This window comes from Formica exsecta, unplaced genomic scaffold, assembly GCF_003651465.1.
Source record: "Formica exsecta isolate Colony F162 unplaced genomic scaffold, ASM365146v1 scaffold223, whole genome shotgun sequence".
Lineage (NCBI taxonomy): Eukaryota > Metazoa > Arthropoda > Insecta > Hymenoptera > Formicidae > Formica > Formica exsecta.
In genome coordinates, this window is record NW_021849528.1 from 512,356 (window position 1) to 529,861 (window position 17,506).

At 30.6% G+C, this 17,506-nt stretch overlaps 5 protein-coding genes across 8 annotated transcripts in view; 1 reads left to right on the plus strand and 4 right to left on the minus strand.

Annotated features, from left to right (window-relative positions):
- LOC115235476 (PRKR-interacting protein 1 homolog) overlaps positions 1–569 on the plus strand; it is a 1,290-nt gene extending 721 nt beyond the window's left edge. Inside the window, exon 3 of the mRNA XM_029807298.1 lies at positions 90–569. Within this exon, the coding sequence (XP_029663158.1) occupies positions 90–494 (405 nt within the window). The 3' untranslated portion in view covers positions 495–569. The remainder of the gene's footprint in view (positions 1–89) is intronic.
- Positions 570–711: 142 nt separating this feature from the next.
- On the minus strand, positions 712–5,724 carry LOC115235473 (HEAT repeat-containing protein 6). 3 transcript variants are annotated; one of them, XM_029807294.1, is made up of 12 exons: positions 4,998–5,724; positions 4,638–4,886; positions 4,306–4,536; positions 3,410–4,235; positions 3,050–3,336; positions 2,615–2,956; positions 2,182–2,429; positions 1,873–2,092; positions 1,545–1,622; positions 1,236–1,442; positions 1,038–1,154; positions 712–928 (listed from the first exon to the last, which is right to left on the minus strand). In XM_029807294.1, exons 1-12 carry the CDS (start codon positions 5,175–5,177, stop codon positions 755–757), a joined length of 3,159 nt encoding a protein of 1,052 aa, XP_029663154.1. In that variant the 5' UTR covers positions 5,178–5,724; the 3' UTR covers positions 712–754. The 3 variants fall into 3 exon arrangements, 2 of the variants coding, with proteins under 2 accessions (XP_029663154.1, XP_029663155.1); XM_029807295.1 differs by having other exon boundaries at positions 4,638–4,837; positions 4,998–5,129; XR_003884037.1 differs by lacking the exons at positions 712–928; positions 1,038–1,154 and having other exon boundaries at positions 1,424–1,442; positions 1,545–1,663.
- A 102-nt stretch (positions 5,725–5,826) lies between these two features.
- Positions 5,827–8,765, minus strand: LOC115235475 (PRELI domain-containing protein 1, mitochondrial). The gene is made up of 3 exons (XM_029807297.1): positions 8,242–8,765; positions 7,931–8,144; positions 5,827–7,658 (listed from the first exon to the last, which is right to left on the minus strand). The coding sequence occupies exons 1-3, from the start codon at positions 8,331–8,333 to the stop codon at positions 7,233–7,235; spliced, it is 732 nt and encodes a 243-aa protein (XP_029663157.1). The 5' UTR covers positions 8,334–8,765; the 3' UTR covers positions 5,827–7,232.
- A 724-nt stretch (positions 8,766–9,489) lies between these two features.
- On the minus strand, positions 9,490–11,395 carry LOC115235480 (DNA-directed RNA polymerase II subunit RPB3). The gene is made up of 5 exons (XM_029807305.1): positions 10,969–11,395; positions 10,742–10,886; positions 10,279–10,486; positions 9,987–10,193; positions 9,490–9,909 (listed from the first exon to the last, which is right to left on the minus strand). Exons 1-5 carry the CDS (start codon positions 11,052–11,054, stop codon positions 9,725–9,727), a joined length of 831 nt encoding a protein of 276 aa, XP_029663165.1. The 5' UTR covers positions 11,055–11,395; the 3' UTR covers positions 9,490–9,724.
- A 147-nt stretch (positions 11,396–11,542) lies between these two features.
- LOC115235479 (reticulocalbin-2) lies at positions 11,543–15,417 on the minus strand. Of its 2 annotated transcripts, none has more exons than XM_029807304.1 (5): positions 15,291–15,417; positions 13,860–14,192; positions 13,451–13,598; positions 12,926–13,381; positions 11,543–12,544 (listed from the first exon to the last, which is right to left on the minus strand). In XM_029807304.1, the coding sequence occupies exons 2-5, from the start codon at positions 14,140–14,142 to the stop codon at positions 12,373–12,375; spliced, it is 1,059 nt and encodes a 352-aa protein (XP_029663164.1). In that variant the 5' UTR covers positions 14,143–14,192; positions 15,291–15,417; the 3' UTR covers positions 11,543–12,372. The 2 variants fall into 2 exon arrangements, with proteins under 2 accessions (XP_029663164.1, XP_029663163.1); XM_029807303.1 differs by having other exon boundaries at positions 13,860–14,217.
- Positions 15,418–17,506: the final 2,089 nt, after the last annotated feature.

A 17,506-nucleotide genomic window follows, 5' to 3' on the forward strand; every position in this document is an offset into this window, starting at 1 on the left:
TATATATATATATTGGATTTTGAATGAAAAAATTATAAAATTTTTCCTGTTGGTTTAAAGGCGTTTCTTTTTGTTTTGTAATAATTCAGGAACATTTGGATGATGAATATCATCAAAAGCTTGAAGAAAATAAAAGATTGGCAGAAGAAGCAACGGCGAAAAAACGTGCTAAAAGATTGAAAAAGAAACAGGGGCGTAAGCAGAGAAAACAAATAAAAATTACAAAGGAAGATAATGCTATCACGGATGAAAAAAGCAGCAAAGAGGACAGTTCAGATGAGAATGAAGAAACTGAAGTTACTGTAAAAAATAATGAAGCAAATGAAGAAAATATTACGAGTTGTTCCATAAATATATCTAAAGATGAAAGCGAAGTAAAAACAGCAACAGGAAAGAAACCGTCATTAGATACAGAAGAAAATGAAGAACATATATTAAAAGTATCTTTTGAAGAGAAAACGAATAAAAAAATTCAATGTAAAGATGACACATGACAAAATACATTATTTTTGTTGTATTTCTCTTGTTAGATTAAAATATATATGTATAATCAAAATTTAGCAATCAAATCATTTGTTTGAATGGCTATCATTGATTAGAATTATATCCTGCTGTATTATGTTATAATACAAATTCCATGTATGTTATATATGTTTTTTCATATATGTAATGGTAAAAATGGCTGTGTTTTTTAAAAATAAATATTAAAAATTTGCATGAAAAAAGTTATTTTATTTTTTCATACTTTACAAATCTATATTGTAGGTGTAATAGCATCTAAATTGTCATAGCGATTAGTTCTCTCAAATATATTTGCCAAAGATTGAGCAATTTGTTGTTCTTCGATACAACATGCATTCTTCATTAGATGTTCCAACTGAGCTTTTGCTTTGATTAGATCTCCCAATTTTTCAGGCAAGACAGTTTCCTATAACAAAAATATTCGAAATATTAAAATCACAAAATGTCATCGTTCCAATATTTATGTATACACACACTTGATCTATTTTGTGAATATACTTTATGTTACACTATACCTGAAATTGCTTCATAACATTAGAAATTTCCTCCACATGGTCGCCAATTTCGAGCCAAAGATTCTGCAGTTCAGATTTTTCTGTACAGACGGCAACTCGACTAAGAGTAAGGCACAACTAAAAAAAATATATTTTATGTTAATATATAACTTATAATAAAGTATCAAGGAAATATATTACATGCAGAAGTACACTTACTTGTTGAATCAGTGCATCTCGATGCGGATATTCAACGTAGCTTGGGACATGTTGAGCATTTTCAAATGCCAATACAATACTTTTCCACAACATTACAGTATATTTACCGTAACAACTACATGAATACAATGCCCATGCGGCATTGGTACGCACTTTAAAGTTAGGACTATCACATATCAAAGTGGAAAGTGCTGGAAATACTTCATCCTATAAAAATATATAGTATTTCATACTTGTACCAAATAAATTTATTGAATGTATATTTATATGTGTGTGTATGTCAAAGATATCACATTTTCAAATTCATACTTTCCAAGAAGATGGCAATATTGCATCTGGGTTATGGCTCAAAACTAATCCTAAAGCTCGGCAAGCATTCCATCGTACCTAGAGTTACAAAATAAAAAAGAAAAAAAAATGTCTGCTCACTAAATAAATAAGTCAACAAATATTTATTATTCTTATATTATTCTTTTTCTACTTTTTCTCTTTGTTACATAAATTTTGAATAGGCACATAGGATATAGAACCAACGTAATCTCATTCTAGTTGCAAATAAATTTAATTATTTTATTATATAAGTTATTTAGAGTTAATGAGAATTAACATATATCTTTAAAATTATAGTGAAACTTACTTTCATATCGTTTCCTAAGACAGCACATTTAATAAGTGCATTTAACCCTAATGTTGTATCGAAGAGTATGTGCTTTTGTGGACATAGATATAAAATACTTCCAATTGCTCTAACAGCGTTACATTTCACTTTGTCATTATCTTTTGCAGCCTTGACGCTTACATGGTACAATTTGGGTAGTAACACTTCCAAAGAAAATGGTTCTATCTCTTCATGCTGTCTGAAAAAATATATTTATATAGGTAAAAAATATATGTCATTAAGAACATAATATATATCAAACGAATGAAAAAAGTATAAACGACAGACTTTTGTCTGGAAAGACAGTCACACAAGTTTGCCAATGCCCAAGCACTCTTCACGCGAACACCGAGGTTTTTGTCATCAAGAGCCAGACAAACTATATCGGCCAAATCCATAAGAAACCCAGTATCGTCATCCAATGCCGACAAAGTAACCAACATTCCTAATGCACGTAAGCCGGCTGCTCTCACAGCACTCTCTTCATCGCGAACTGCTCCAAATAGTATTGTAATTATTAATATAGTTCTTTGCCTCTGAAAATATATACAAAAATAATGTCTGAGATATAATATTTTAGAATAACACTGAAATATATAAACAAAATATTTATTAATAAAATATTATTCTTGATAGCAAATATGTTTGGTAAGTAATTGCTTCGTGAAAAAAGATAAAATAAAAATTTATATAATTATATTCTTTTTATTAGCTCTCTTACCGATAACTGTGTAAATACATTTCCATTTATGCTACCTAGACAATCGCAAGCAGCTTCTCGCAATATAGTCTGCGATGTCTGTGCGAGTGATATCATAGATTCAAATATAATGTTCCAAAATAATATACCATCACTATGATAAGTCTCAATATTTGCAAGACAACTGGACATAATTTCTAAAACCCGACACGCATGCAATATCACTTGGCTTTCTGATTCCTCCATAACTGAGATTAAGATTGTAGTCACTTTTTCTAAATGAGGAAATATGAGGCTTCCTGTGTTAAATGCCAGTCTTCCCATAAGTTTCAAAGATTGAAGTCGTACGGGTGTACTAATCGTCTAAAATAAAACAAACAATATTAACTTCCAATTTGACTAATAACTGTTTTACAAGTTACAAAGCTTCATTTTTTAAATATAGATTTTACATACCTTATTAGATATATTTTCTAAGCAAACGCGAATCAGTAAACAGATGCTTTCATCTTTTGATGTTTTAATTTCGTTACAACTGTCTATTGAATTATTGACATCTCCGATATCTATTTCTTCTTCTTCTGTTCCAACATCACTAATTGAACCAGTATCAAGTTGTAATCTTCCTAATTCTATACTACCTATAGATTGCTTAGCTAATATGCTTAATATTTCCTGAGTGATAGGTTCACTGGAAGCAAATGCTTCAAAAATGGACAGTGCTGCAACTCGTACAGTCGGATCTATGCAAATAATTAAGCTATGATGATAATAATAATAGATTAAAAATTATATATAACAGCACGAGATATATACCTTTATGAAATATGTGTGGTCTACAATTCCTTGCTAACTTGGTAGCCAAACCCGATTTTAACCGTTCATATGGTGTGCCCTGTACAAGGGCTGCTGTGCATTTTAATGTGTGCGTTAACACAGTCACGTTTTTCTCAGCAAGCAGAATTAACGATAATGTAAAATGCAGTTCTTTGACCATTAAACATACTGTGCCGAAAAATGTGATGAAAGAAGTATGATCGGTATCTTCTGCGTGTATCAAGAATGGTCTAGCACCTATCAACAATTCAGTTAATATACTTAACACATTTTGTCTAACTTTAGATATAGGTTCCACCAATATGCTTCTCGTTAATACTCGTGCGTCGTTTCGTGAACCAGTTGCTACAATTTGTGGCCAGTACCCAAAAATTTCTCTACTCTGACTAATTTCTATGAGAGTCTGTAATAAACGCACAGCTCCCAATCTTACTTTGGAATCTATATGGACGGTATTATTAAATTCTGTATCCGATGTATCTGAATCGCTGGAATATTTGGAGATTCCAGTATGTTCTAGAGGAGTACTATTTTCTGTATCGGATGCAGTCTTCTTGGCAGATGTCTTCTTCGGCTTTGCTTTGTAATTTTTAAGATTCTTACATTTTGGAACCACATGAATGCGTTCTGGAAGATTCATTGCTGCAGGACGAAGTAATTGTGGCTTTATGACTGTGTATCCTTTAATACCATGAAATAAGAACGCTTGCACTACTCCTAATATCTCTCCAACAATATCAGAGGAATTAGGAATCAATTTTTCCAAAATTATACAATGCAAAATATGCAAACACAAGTGTATGATCTGCAAATATATAACTATGTAAGATAACACAAATATTTTATATATATGATATATAAGATACAGTACATACTTTACTATAATAAAGCTTATCATCATTGCTGTATGGTAACAGCAATAGATTTTTAAAAATGATATCTTTTATCAAATATATAAATTCCTCCGATATATGATTACTGTTATTTTTGTTTACAATTTCTTCTAAACACCCAAGTGCATAGAAATTGATTTCAGACCATGCATTACATGGAGAATTTAAATGTTTCATTAATAAGCCCTTATCCCTGAGTAACAGACGTGCATACTGAAACATAAAGCAATATTTAATTTTGATGATATAATAAAAAAATTTAGTTTAATATATATAATGTTTGTTACAGAAAGATATAAAGACTATATACTAACATGATTGATGTCATCAAAATATCCAGCGTGTAAAAAGCTTTTTATAGCAATTAACACATCAACTTGTGCCAGTGATTCAGAAAATTCTAATGCCTCTAAAATCCATCTTTTACAAGTCGCAAATGTCCGGCCATGCAACTTGATATTACTTTGAGTTAGATTGTATAAAAATTTACAAGCACTTTGGATTAAGGATGTTTCTGTAGGTAGAATAGTTACACAAAGCTGATTGACTAACAATAATACCGCCTAGAAATAGATTAATTTTGTTGTATAAATTGATAATAAAATATAACTTGATATAATCATATAACATTATTAATATAAAATATTTTGTCACCAAATATGAATGTTTCTCACATCATTATTTATAATATTGAGGCATCTGTAATCTAATTCGTTAAGATTATTTAAGCATGCATTGATTTGTTTTTTGTCACTGAGCTTTGAACTAGTTAATGACAGCAATCTTTCAACTATCGAAAAAAACTTTGTTGTAGTATCACTAACTGTGTGATTTATATGTAATGAGGCCATCATTTCATATATATATATATTCAACACGTATTACATAAAATATAAATTTATTATCTTGGAAAACATAAATTACTTTAACAACTACTAATTTGTGTCATTTATATACATAACTATACAACATTATACACAACACTTCGGAGAATTGAAAAATGACGTATTATTGGTTACAATATTGTACAACAATCATCAACAATATATTTTTGTTGCAGCTCGATAACACCGTACAATATAGAAAATGAATCTTATCGTGATAAATATCGTAAGTCGATAAATATCTTTAATAAAAATCCGAAATCGTGGCTCTTATGGTTAGGAGAGTTCTGCCTTATCGGTCTTATGGACATATTTTTTCGGGGCACATGTTACATATCTCGGATCCCGGAATTACAGCTGAGAAATGCGAATAACATTCTCACCTAACATGCATAATTAAAAAATTTTAGTCACAATATATAATCGAATAAAATTAATTTCGGTCAATTGTATGTAGATGTTACTAATACTATGAAATCATTGGCTAACAATTAAGAGATATTTTAAATCCAAAGTATTGTAAATGTTTCACTATAATATAAATTTTTTATTCAATTTTTAATTATGCGTTCATATATTTTTAGATAAAAATAGAAACATTTTTAAAAATTGTTTTTAATTGTCAGCTTATTATTTTGGTAACTTTGCGACATATATATTACATTGCATATTCAAATGTTGTGAATGTGTAAACAAAATATGTAAAGTGTATATATTGATATACATACATATTAGATATTATAATATTTTGAACATATATATCTATATATAGTAATCTTATTAGCATTGTTTATCGCTGTAAATAAATTGTAAAAAGTACTAAATAATGCTTTTTACATTGAATACATTTAAATCTGTTCAAATCTCTCTAATACAATCTAATTTAATTATTTTATACATTTTACCTAATAAGAACAGGAAAATATCATTCATAAAACTTCGAATATTTCATTTGATTGCCAAAATGATCAATAGCAATTATTATTAATTGTATTAACTCGTTGAAAAATGTACATGTGTAAAAATGAGTTAACAATAATCTAAACATTAAAAATAATGTGATTTTTTACAATAAATGAGCATATTCTATGATAAAAAGCACTTAAATATATATATATAGCACAACAAAATATATCTTGAAACTATGATAAATGAGTACATCCACAAGATGAACTTGTAAGTGAAATCAACTCTTTTACTTGCATTGATCAATACACTATAACTCCGCATTAACGCACATACATCTATCCACACAAAAAATTTATAAAATATTTAATATTAATTAAAAAGAAAAAAAAATATATAAAATTATTCCTTTGAATGTGTTTATAATTGCTTCCATTGATATATTAATAACTATTAATACAAAATGCTCTGCTTTATATAATTATCAATTGCAAGTTTGTACAGATATTTATGGGATACATACACACACAAATAAACACTACATACATAACATACATACATACATATATATATATATTGATTGAACATCTCAAAATGCTTTTTTACTAAATATTTTACGTAAAGAAATACATTGTTCGCAAATTATTAACGAACCAGAAAATAGTCTTTTGTGTGTAAAAAGAGAATTATATAATTTAATACATATTCAAACATATATATATTATATCTGATAGCTCACTATTAACAATTTGGCAGTTAAAAGGAATGATAAGATGTACACATCTAAAAATTTTTTATATCTCTTAAATTTTACGCATGTAACAGCTATGACTCTGAAAACCTTGTGTTTTCAAGTTCAGTAAATTATATAAACTTTAAACTTCAACTTTTGTTGTTTAATACCAATTTCCTAATCTTTTACCTTAATTGTCATCGAATCATGTATTATTTGAGTAATATACAATTATTGCAATCTCGGATTAATTGTTAAAGTTATATCATTGTTTCACTTAAGATACATCACAATAATATAGTATTATTGGTGAACATTTCTATCGCTAAGCGATATTATTTACATTCACCGACACGGTGATTGCATTTCGCAAAGTACACAAAGATTTATGACTGGTTTGATTGACAAGCTGCATATATTGGTCTTGCCTTTTGTTTTGCCAAATCTGTCGCTTTTTTAGCAGCGTCTTTCATTTTTTCTGCTTTACCCTGTAGAGAGTGCTGCAAATCTTCCGCGAGACTCGGCTTTGTCGTGAGATTGTCGTCCATGGTGCTACGGCCAGCTTGCATAGAAAAACTCGTCTGAGAAAGTTTCGGATTTAGAAATTGAGCTGTATGAGGAAACATATTTGTAAGGACATAATTAAAGCCTTCCGACATCTTGGTACAGTTTTTCTTAAATCGATCTAATCCAAATGCTTGAATTGCCCTGCTGAAACCAAAGACTTGACTGTCAATCCATGCCGATCTCTTTGCAACTGTCCATTCTGGATTTTCATCAGAGGTCTGATAAACTACTTTTTCAACAATGCTCTGGAAGAAAACACAATTGTTAGAAACATATATAGTGCCTTCTTTTTAATCCTGAATATTTCTGTTTCTATCTCAACAATATAATTTACAATAATTTTATCAATTTACAATAATTTACAATGATTAATCAAAGTAAAACTTGTAATTTAGAAATTGATTAATTTAATTTATTAAATTAAATGTGTGCAAATCTTTTTAAAAATAGAATTTTTTTTGGAAAGAAAAACCCTTGATCATATTTCTTTTTCTGTTATTGATTTGAATTAGCCTACCATAACTTTGGTGTAACCCAAATTTCTTGTGTAAGTAGTCAAAGTTTTTGCTTCTGGATCAACAATGCTTTCCTCTACAATTTTGACAATATTTTTGCTGATAAATCTTTCTCCCCATTTGGGTACCCTATTGGTTTTTGTCAATAATCGTTTGGAATAAAGCTTTCCATTTCTAATTTCTCTGGAGATTGTATCCTCGGTGAGAACGTGCGAACTGCAAATGATATATAAAAGTTCTTTGTACACTGATATATACTTAGTGTTATGTAATGTTTGAAAGAATAATATGATGTAACGGTATGTTTACGTACCTATGTGGATTTGGATACCTTTGAAAGAATCCTCGAACGACTTGAGTCCAATCGAAATGAAAGATTGTGATGTTTTCATAATATTTCACCATTGTATCGACTTTCTCTTTTATTTTTTGTTTTGCAAATTTATGAAGAAAAGAGCGAGGAAAATAATAGCGGAAACTTTCGCCGAATTATCAATGAGATTGATAGAAGAAATATTGATAGATTATATCGCGAATATCACAATCGGATCAGAGTCCGCAATAAAATCGCCGCATGTTAAACATGGTGTAAATCGCGAAGACGTATGTATGTACACAAGGCTTCATTCGGCCTCGGCGCCGGGAATGACTAGAAATGCTAGAATGCTTGAGAATATACTCGCAATGGCTTTGTTCTTTATAGCTGAATTGAGCTGAACTGGCTGCACCACTAGTTCAGAGTTTATCTTTTTCTCTCCACGTTGAAAAGAGAAAGATAAACTCTGAACTAGTGCAGCCAACAGCCAGTTCAACTCAATTCAACTAAAGATCAGACCCAGTTAGGTCCTATGCACAATAAAGAAAATATTAGGAATAGATATAAATATCAAATATTAGAAAGAGCAATTTGGAATTATTTTACTTCAAACAAGGGAATGGAATTGATTAATTATTCCTAATTTTTAATTCATTATATGTTAATTCATTCAGTTCCTTTGTTTGAAGTAAAATAATTTCAAATTGCTCTTATCCTAATATTTATTCCTATTCTTAATATTTTCTCTATTGTGCGTAGGGCTTTACGCATTCGTGCATCGAATATCTACACACTACTACACAGTGAAGATTGAAAATTATAGGTTGGAATTTGACTAATCAAAACAAAAGAACTTAAAATTTCTTTTGATTAATCAAATTTTAATCTTTAATCTTTAATGCATAAGCGGGGAGCACACACTTTTGCATAAGCGCATAATCATAAGCATAAGGAATTTGATTGGTCAATTTCTTTATGCATAAGGAAATGGACCAATCAATTTCCTCATGCTTATGATTATGCGCTTATGCAAAAGTGTGTGCTCCCCGCTATAGTCTGATACGGGCTTAAGACATTGAATAAGAAATCATTGGAGACAGTTCAATCACTCTATAATTAATGTTAGAGTACACCATGTTGTTGACACCATTAATGAGCATAAAATCTTATTGGTCAAAATATATTGGCGTTTTATTCAAGGAGATGGTAACAACATAGCGTAACTATGTTGAATATATTGATTGGTTGCTATCAAAATTCTTTATTCTAATATAGCCAATCACAGCGGATCCGACAAACTTGTGCGGCGAATGAAATATTAGAAGTTACATTGCTTACATGACTTTTACGAAATTATTACATTAAAACCAATATGAAATAATATAATACATTGCAATTTCTTTGCTTTATTTTTAAAATATTTATTTTGTAAAATATGAAATAAGATGTTTAGTTTTACATATCTAAGATCAAAATTTATTTAATGATGAATACTTAATGCATCGCTTTGCACTTCATGGCTTAATTGCGTCTGCAGATTCGATAATTTGTTTTTTAACGCCGCGATCCCCATCATAACGATATTTTCAGGTTTTAATGCACCACTGCTTTCCACGTTGAAGTAATATTTGTTTGGTTTGGCTTCCCAATTAAATGGCGCTTCATCTAAAATGTACATTGTGATATATACAATCAGCTGTAGCATAACATTAAATGGTTACAGGTGAATGTTTTATACTCACATTGGTCTTCTTCTAATTCAGTGTATTCTGATTTGGGCCATTCGTCTGGTTTAGGATACAAAGTGTGTCTCATAGCATTATCCGGATCATATTCAAAACTTACACCAGCAGTTGGATTCCACTTGGCGTGCTCCTTTCCAAAACCTTTCTTTGCATATGCTCTAAGTTTCAACTCTTGCCCCTTTCTTAACTTCACTATTAATATTTCTGAAAGATTTCACTTATGATAATTGTATTCTTTTTTTTATTAGCTAAGTATAAAATAATTGTTAGCACATGAAAAGATACAAACCATCAGTCTCTCCATATTCGCTTGCATCGTCTTCCCTGTGCCTGGATGTGACAGGTAATACTCTAGGATCACTGGATTTAAAATCTGCAGTAGTTACATGTCTGGTTTGGTCTTCAGTGCATTTAACATCAAGTGTGAATTCAACACTGCATTCTGGACAGAAATCCATGCATTGACAATCTCTTGTGAATTGTATCCTGTCAACCACCTAAACAAAGAAATCATTCTCTGTCAATTAAACTGTATGAATTAAGTTACTTAGTAATGATCTTATTCGTGAAAATTGAGAAATAGTTTTATTATACACTTATTTGCATTGCAAATACATGATCTATTATAGTGTTTAATTTGTCTTTTTAATCATGGCTTAAAACTTAAAAAATATTAAGACTTGTAGAGAAAAAATCTTTTTAGTTTTTGACAAACAAGATCATTGACATATGTGCCAAATGTGTCTACATACATCATCACTGATTAACGGTATCATCCCAATCCGATGTGCCAAGAATTCATCGCTCAAAACAGTAGAATTAGCTTCCAATTGTATCCAATCGATGGCCATAGTCGGAGTCTCGGCGATGAAAACACGTCTCATGCTATTTGCAACACTGAAATAGAAACATAAATTATAAATTAATTGAAGCTACATTTCTTTACATTTAAATATTTATCTAACCTCATCTACCTCACCTCAATTCAGTATCTTCTACTTGAAATTTAACATTTTCTTCAGTTAAATCCGAAATATGAACGGACGGTTGATTAGCATATGGCATTTTATTTTGTAATCAAAACGATTCTTTATTATGGTAATAATGTCAATCTTTTTTGCTATTTCTTTCGTAATGTATATGTAAACAAAAACCAAACATAACATGCATTCACGTTGATTCTCGCGATTTCACGCGCGATATGACGGTGGTCGAGAAGACGCTAGAGATGCTTCGAAGCATTGCATTAACCAATCAGAATAAAGAAATCTTTACTCTCTTTGCCCTGATTGGTCAATTAAACGCTTCGAAGCATTTCTAGCGTCTTTCCGATCGCAGCCGATATAACAATATGACAAATGACAAGTAATGCTCTCTGCATCAATCAATTTCCTATATACATACACATATATATATAAATATCATACACCTCATTTATACACACACACACATACATATATATATATATATGTAATGCGTGTACAATATATTTCAGTTATAGAAAACTATCCATCATGCATCTTTGGGAATTTAATAAAGACAAACGTATGGAATTAAAATTAAAATATTTTATTAAAAATCGATCACGGAAATCACTCGGCAAAGATTTATATTTTGTAATGCATATATTCAAAGAAGTGCCAAGAAATAAGACTCGTTTAATATTAACTATGAAAATTACATTAATTTCTTGCTAATTCAAGCAAATTGTGCTTTACATGCAATAGACATATATATATAATAAATAATAACATATATAACATAATATAATGTTGATGAGAGATTTAAACTTAATTCTATGCATTTGCAATAAGAAATATGATTCTTTTGTTGTTCTAATCTATTTTCTCTCTCTGCATTCTCTAGTATGGCACTCATGTTTGGTAGAAATTGGAAGACGATGGTTCATGTAATGCTATACTATCTGTGAATCATCGTAAATATATACGATGAGCAAGTTTCATTAATCTTATGTACGTGTCTTGTGTTATTAATATAAATTTGTTCTAATGGTTGCATAAAGAAGTAAAATGAAATAGATAAAGGGTGAAAGGAGATGCATTGAGAAATATACTGCTTAAAACGATTAGTGGAATATTTTTTAAATAAATATGTGTATAAGGTTCTAGTAGATTTTAGATCATGAATATTTCTCTTAATGCACGATTTAACATACATCTTGTAGTAAGTACTCTTGTTTAAATACAATAGTTTTTTCAAATGCTGGTTTAAAATTTGAAGATTTTATTTACAGGCTTTCTTAAAGACATAATTCCATTGTCGTTTTGAGCAGTGTATTAAAAATATTTTTAGTTTGAAATAAATGTCTCTGAGTATTACAGAAGATAATATGCGTATTATCAACTCGATCGATTAATGACTTTCAAAGTTCGTCGGTGAAACGTTCGATATCCTGTAAATGGTCACCATAATCTGTAGTTTCGCTACCAACAAAAGCATCGTGATGGTCCAATATTTCTTCGAACGATAATCTATTATCATGATCATCATCAGAACCTGCGAATAAATGATCCACTTCGTCGCTTGCTATTTCTCTGAAATAAATATTGATAAGGAGATATAAAAAACAGTGACATTTTCCATTATTACGGATATTTACAAGATAAAGTTTACAAATTTGACTAAATTTTTTGCCATAAAAAATTTATTCTCATAAAATTTTAATAAAGTTTACACGATCTTCAATACATATGAAAATAATGAAAATCTATTATAATATTACAATATAAATTGTTATAAAATATAAGTACAAATAGAGAAATTTTTTTACTTTATTACATCTGTTACAAATTGAATCTATTATTATATTTGAGATTATTTGAAGTAATAAAATATATGCAATCAATAAGATTAATTTGAAAATTTGCATATTGTAATAAGATTTTTAAATGTTGTGTGTGTTATAGTATACTCACTCATTACTTGGGACAAGCCAAGAAAGAATTTCATCCGAATCGAGTCTACCATCTTTGTTTTTATCATGTTCATAATCAAATTTATCCTTTTCTGATAGTAACCATTCTTTATCCTTGGACTTAGCTCTATCACCGATAAATTCCTGAAAATTAATGTATCCATCTTTATCTGTGTCTTTGTCTTCCAAAGCTTGCTTCAACAACAATGAGAACATTCTAGGTGTTTCCTCAGGATGTGTATAAGCTTTAAATTCCTCTGAATCCAAATAACCATCTTTGTTTAAATCTGCAGCTTCAAACGTCTCTTTATCATCTTGGATTAACTTATCATCAAGAGCCAAATCTTCAGGATCGCTGCCATAAGTATCCTGCAGGATTTCATCCCAGCTCACTTTGCCATCTTCGTCTGTATCAGCCTCGTCCAAGCGATCTTGAGATTCTTCTGCAGACAGCATGCTGTTTGCCAAATTTATTAATTTAGATCTTTCAATAAGTTGATGAGATTACTGACTTAAATAATACTACCCAAACGAACGCAAGATCCAGGCTTTTAGTTCATTTCTCTCTATATATTTATCATTATTCAGATCCATCTTAGTCAGTAAAATTCCTAATCTCCTCTTGGACTCTTCTATTGGAAGTTTATCAAATTCTTCTGCTTCTTTTACACTTCCTTTAAACAGAAAATAAAATATTCAGAATAAAATATACTGAGTAAATTTGATTTGAAGGATGAATATAATTCTATGCATATCACCAATGTATAATAACTTTTTTTAGCCTTTTAAAGAAATTAACTTTTCATAAAATGAGTAACAAAATGAAATCGTATTAGATCGTATAGATACAGTTTGGAGCTTTAAGATCTTAATGAGAGAATTTAAAGTAAACGAGAAAAAAAATATAAACACCAAAAAATGTAATCGCCCCGTACCTAGGATGGCTTCGTGATCGAACTCCTGATGATGCTCGCCCTCCGCGTAGTGGTCGGCATCGCGGGGGCTGAAGGCCCCGTCCTCCGTCCTCTCATTGCTGTCAATCTTGTTGTGCTGATGCGTGTGAATGTGTGCGGAGGCCGTGTCACCGAATGCCGGCAACCACACGGCGACGAGGAACAGAGCAACGAACACTCGTGCGATCATCGCGCGTCTCTCGAGGTCTCGAGAGAGTGGCGGCACAGTATAAATAAGAGCAGTAGGTTCACTCAGTGTCGGCATCTTTGATCTCGATGCTACACGGTCGCCATATGTTGCTGATTGTGCGCGGACTTTAATTTGAATGATAATAGATAGCTAAAATGGAAATCTACGTATGTCTAATTGTGAGACTTATAAAAGTCACGAGAAAAATTAATTTAACATTTAAAGCTTTTAATTCAAATATAAATTTATATGAATGAATTTATATGGTTATATTAAAATAAGTCAGTAAATATATATATGATATTATACACAATGAAAATGTAAAAGCGACAATACACGAAAAAAGAATTATACAAGGAAAATATGAGATTAAAAAATATTATTTTCATAAAAAATTATGTGTATCTCGTAACAAAATATACATTTGTATATAATTATAATTGTATATAAACAATATACATTATTTGTACGCCCGCGATTAAAAATGCCTTCCCATCTGAATTTGCATACATATCGGCGTATATCCGACACGCATGTTTCGTCTCTAAATATTCGTGCATTATGACTCACAATTTCACAATTGGGTAGCAATCGAATGTGATTGGTTCTTACTTTTAGAACCAATAAATAATAACTATTGAGTCTGCTGAACGGGAAAATGACTGATATTTAATATTAAATGTGATTACTGATATTTAATATTAAATATTAAATAAGTCACATATCATTTTTGTCATTTTTCGAATCATCAACAGTCATAAAATGCAAATATTTAGAGACGAAATATGCGCGTCTGATATACTCCGATACGTGTGCAAATTCAGACCTTTTTCGATCACATAACTTTATTTTCTAGGGCGGAAAAGTGATCGATAAAGCCAAGTGGGAATATAAAGCATTTCTGATCGCGTTTGCACATGCCGCTTCTAGTGCGACGTGTAACGCCGCGCCTGCGCGATAATCGATCTTCTTGAATATATTCCTTTTCGCGCGAATTGGCAATAGTCTGATGTTATCAACTTTTCATGTTTTGAATTATACAGTTGCACAGAGCAGTTCTCGTTCACGTCGCGCACGGATGCGGAAGTGAAAGTTTCGCGTTAAAAATCTCGTCGTGTATCCGTCGCGAATGTATACCGAATATATTTCTCTTCGCGTCAAGTATTTTCGTTGTCGTCGATCGCGTGGTGCGAACTAACATGTATCGCTATTTCTCTACATACGTATAAAGTGGCACTTTTTGGACGAAGTTTCCACCGTGAATTGGCGTCGTCTCGTTGGCGTTGTATCGCGATTCGGCAACGAAAGGAAGCAAGCTGGCCGCCGGATGTTCGCTTCTTTAGTCGCGATGCGTGTGCGGAGTCACGATTCTTCGTCGTCCGGGAGTGCCGAGAAGTCGTTGTTCGAAAATAGTCGGCGGCTATCGTCGCTGACGTATCGTCGCGTCTATTTTCAACCGCGCGCACGTGTTAGCTGACTCTTTCGAGCGTGTAAGTTGAAAGTTTCTTTATTTAAAGCATCGGATCGATAACAGGAGCCGAACGTCGAGAATTTCATCGTGGGCTGACACGTTCGTACTAACATTTTACGTTGGGCTTGTTTGTCATAGGAATTTAAAGTGAGTACTTCTCGATTTTGTGTTCTTTGTATATATCGAATATATATAATATTCGTGACATAATTATTTAATATATATTAAAGTAATATATGTGTCATTTGAAATATTTTGCATTTATTGGCTGGCCCGCAAGCGTAAAATTTCCCTTGATATATGATGGTCGCGAGGAGTTTCAAATTAACGGAAATCGCGCGCTAGTCGATTCTCGAGTGGTAAGCACTGTCGGTAAATGTTACGAAGTGCAGATAACTTACCTGCATTTGATATACTTTTTGCAAATAAACTTTGATTAATCGTCGATAACAACGTTTGCTTTGTATACCGATAATTTACAGATCATAAGTTACAAGCATATTATATATCATTATATTTCAATAGACGTTTTAACCAATTTGAAATTTCTTTTTTCTTAGAGAAAATATATTGTAAGATATCAATGTCGTAAAATTCATCAACTCTCTCTCTTCTATTTTACTATTATAAATCTATCAAAGTCTCTATCTAAATCTCTCAAATAAATTAAATAACAATTTTTGTCATCTAATTTATTATTATTTTTTAATTTAGAGATCTTACTTAGTAACTAAAAAGTCTATCATTAAAAAAATAATGCAATAAAATATATTCTTGTTACATATAAGATATATAAAATTATTATTGATATTTTACTATAGTTAGAATTTTTCCATACACATATATGTTTTTTTTTTTAAATTAAAACATTTGCAGGAAAGAATTCATTTCATTAAATAATAATATCTTACTAAAATAAAATCAAACATGAATAATATAGAAATATTTATACCAGCATAAAAAGGTGAGAAAAATATTGATATTATATAAACAATCATTCCTTTGTTAATGAATAAATAATTATATATGATTAAACAATATATTTTTCGACATATTATATGGGTACTATGTTACTGATCAAATATTCTGCATTTGATATATATTGTATAATATAACGAGTTATATGGTAGAAAATTAATATCAACAAAATTACGTACGTATACATATTTTTTTGCAGCATGAATTAGTTTAGCGTCGAGTCTCGCAGAGGTTTGCTTGCGCGTATTTATATTATTTCATCGAATTTCCGCAATATTCCTTTTATTATGTTAATTAAATTTTGGATATTAATCTCTCGCGCATTTACGTTTTCAACGCGCGAGAAAGCGAATATCGCGTAAAATCTGTTAACGGTTATAATTATTAAAATATGCGTTTAATTCGCGGGACGTATAACGCATATCAATATATTTTACATTGTAATATATATTCCGTGCCAAAAATTTTGAATTGTCACTATCTTTTGTGTCCATCAGCCAATTGTATGTAAATTACCAAAGGGCGAGAATGGTCAGAACTGATTGGCGAAACGGAAATACGGCTGTTTTGCATCAGTACCCAATGTGAACCGACTTCCGGTCTTTTCTGGGGCTCCGCGAGAATTTTTAGATCAAAAGAATTTAGAGAATGTTGTTTTTCTTATTGCGAAAAAATATCCGATATTATAATAATTTTCTTAACTTTAAAAACGTGGATTATTTCATACTTACTACATACTATATCACACATTTATAATAACATTTATAATAACATATTACATTCAAACACGGCGTTATAAAGATATAAAGATTTTTACACAAATAATTAAATATATTATATATTTTAATATATATTTAATTATATATTATCTCTTGATCTTTTTATTTCCATATTACGCAGCAATAATTTAGTCTATTATTCATACATAGACTAGGGTGTTATGATTAATTGTCCAGACTATAGTATTACGTAGAATGACGAAAATCGTCG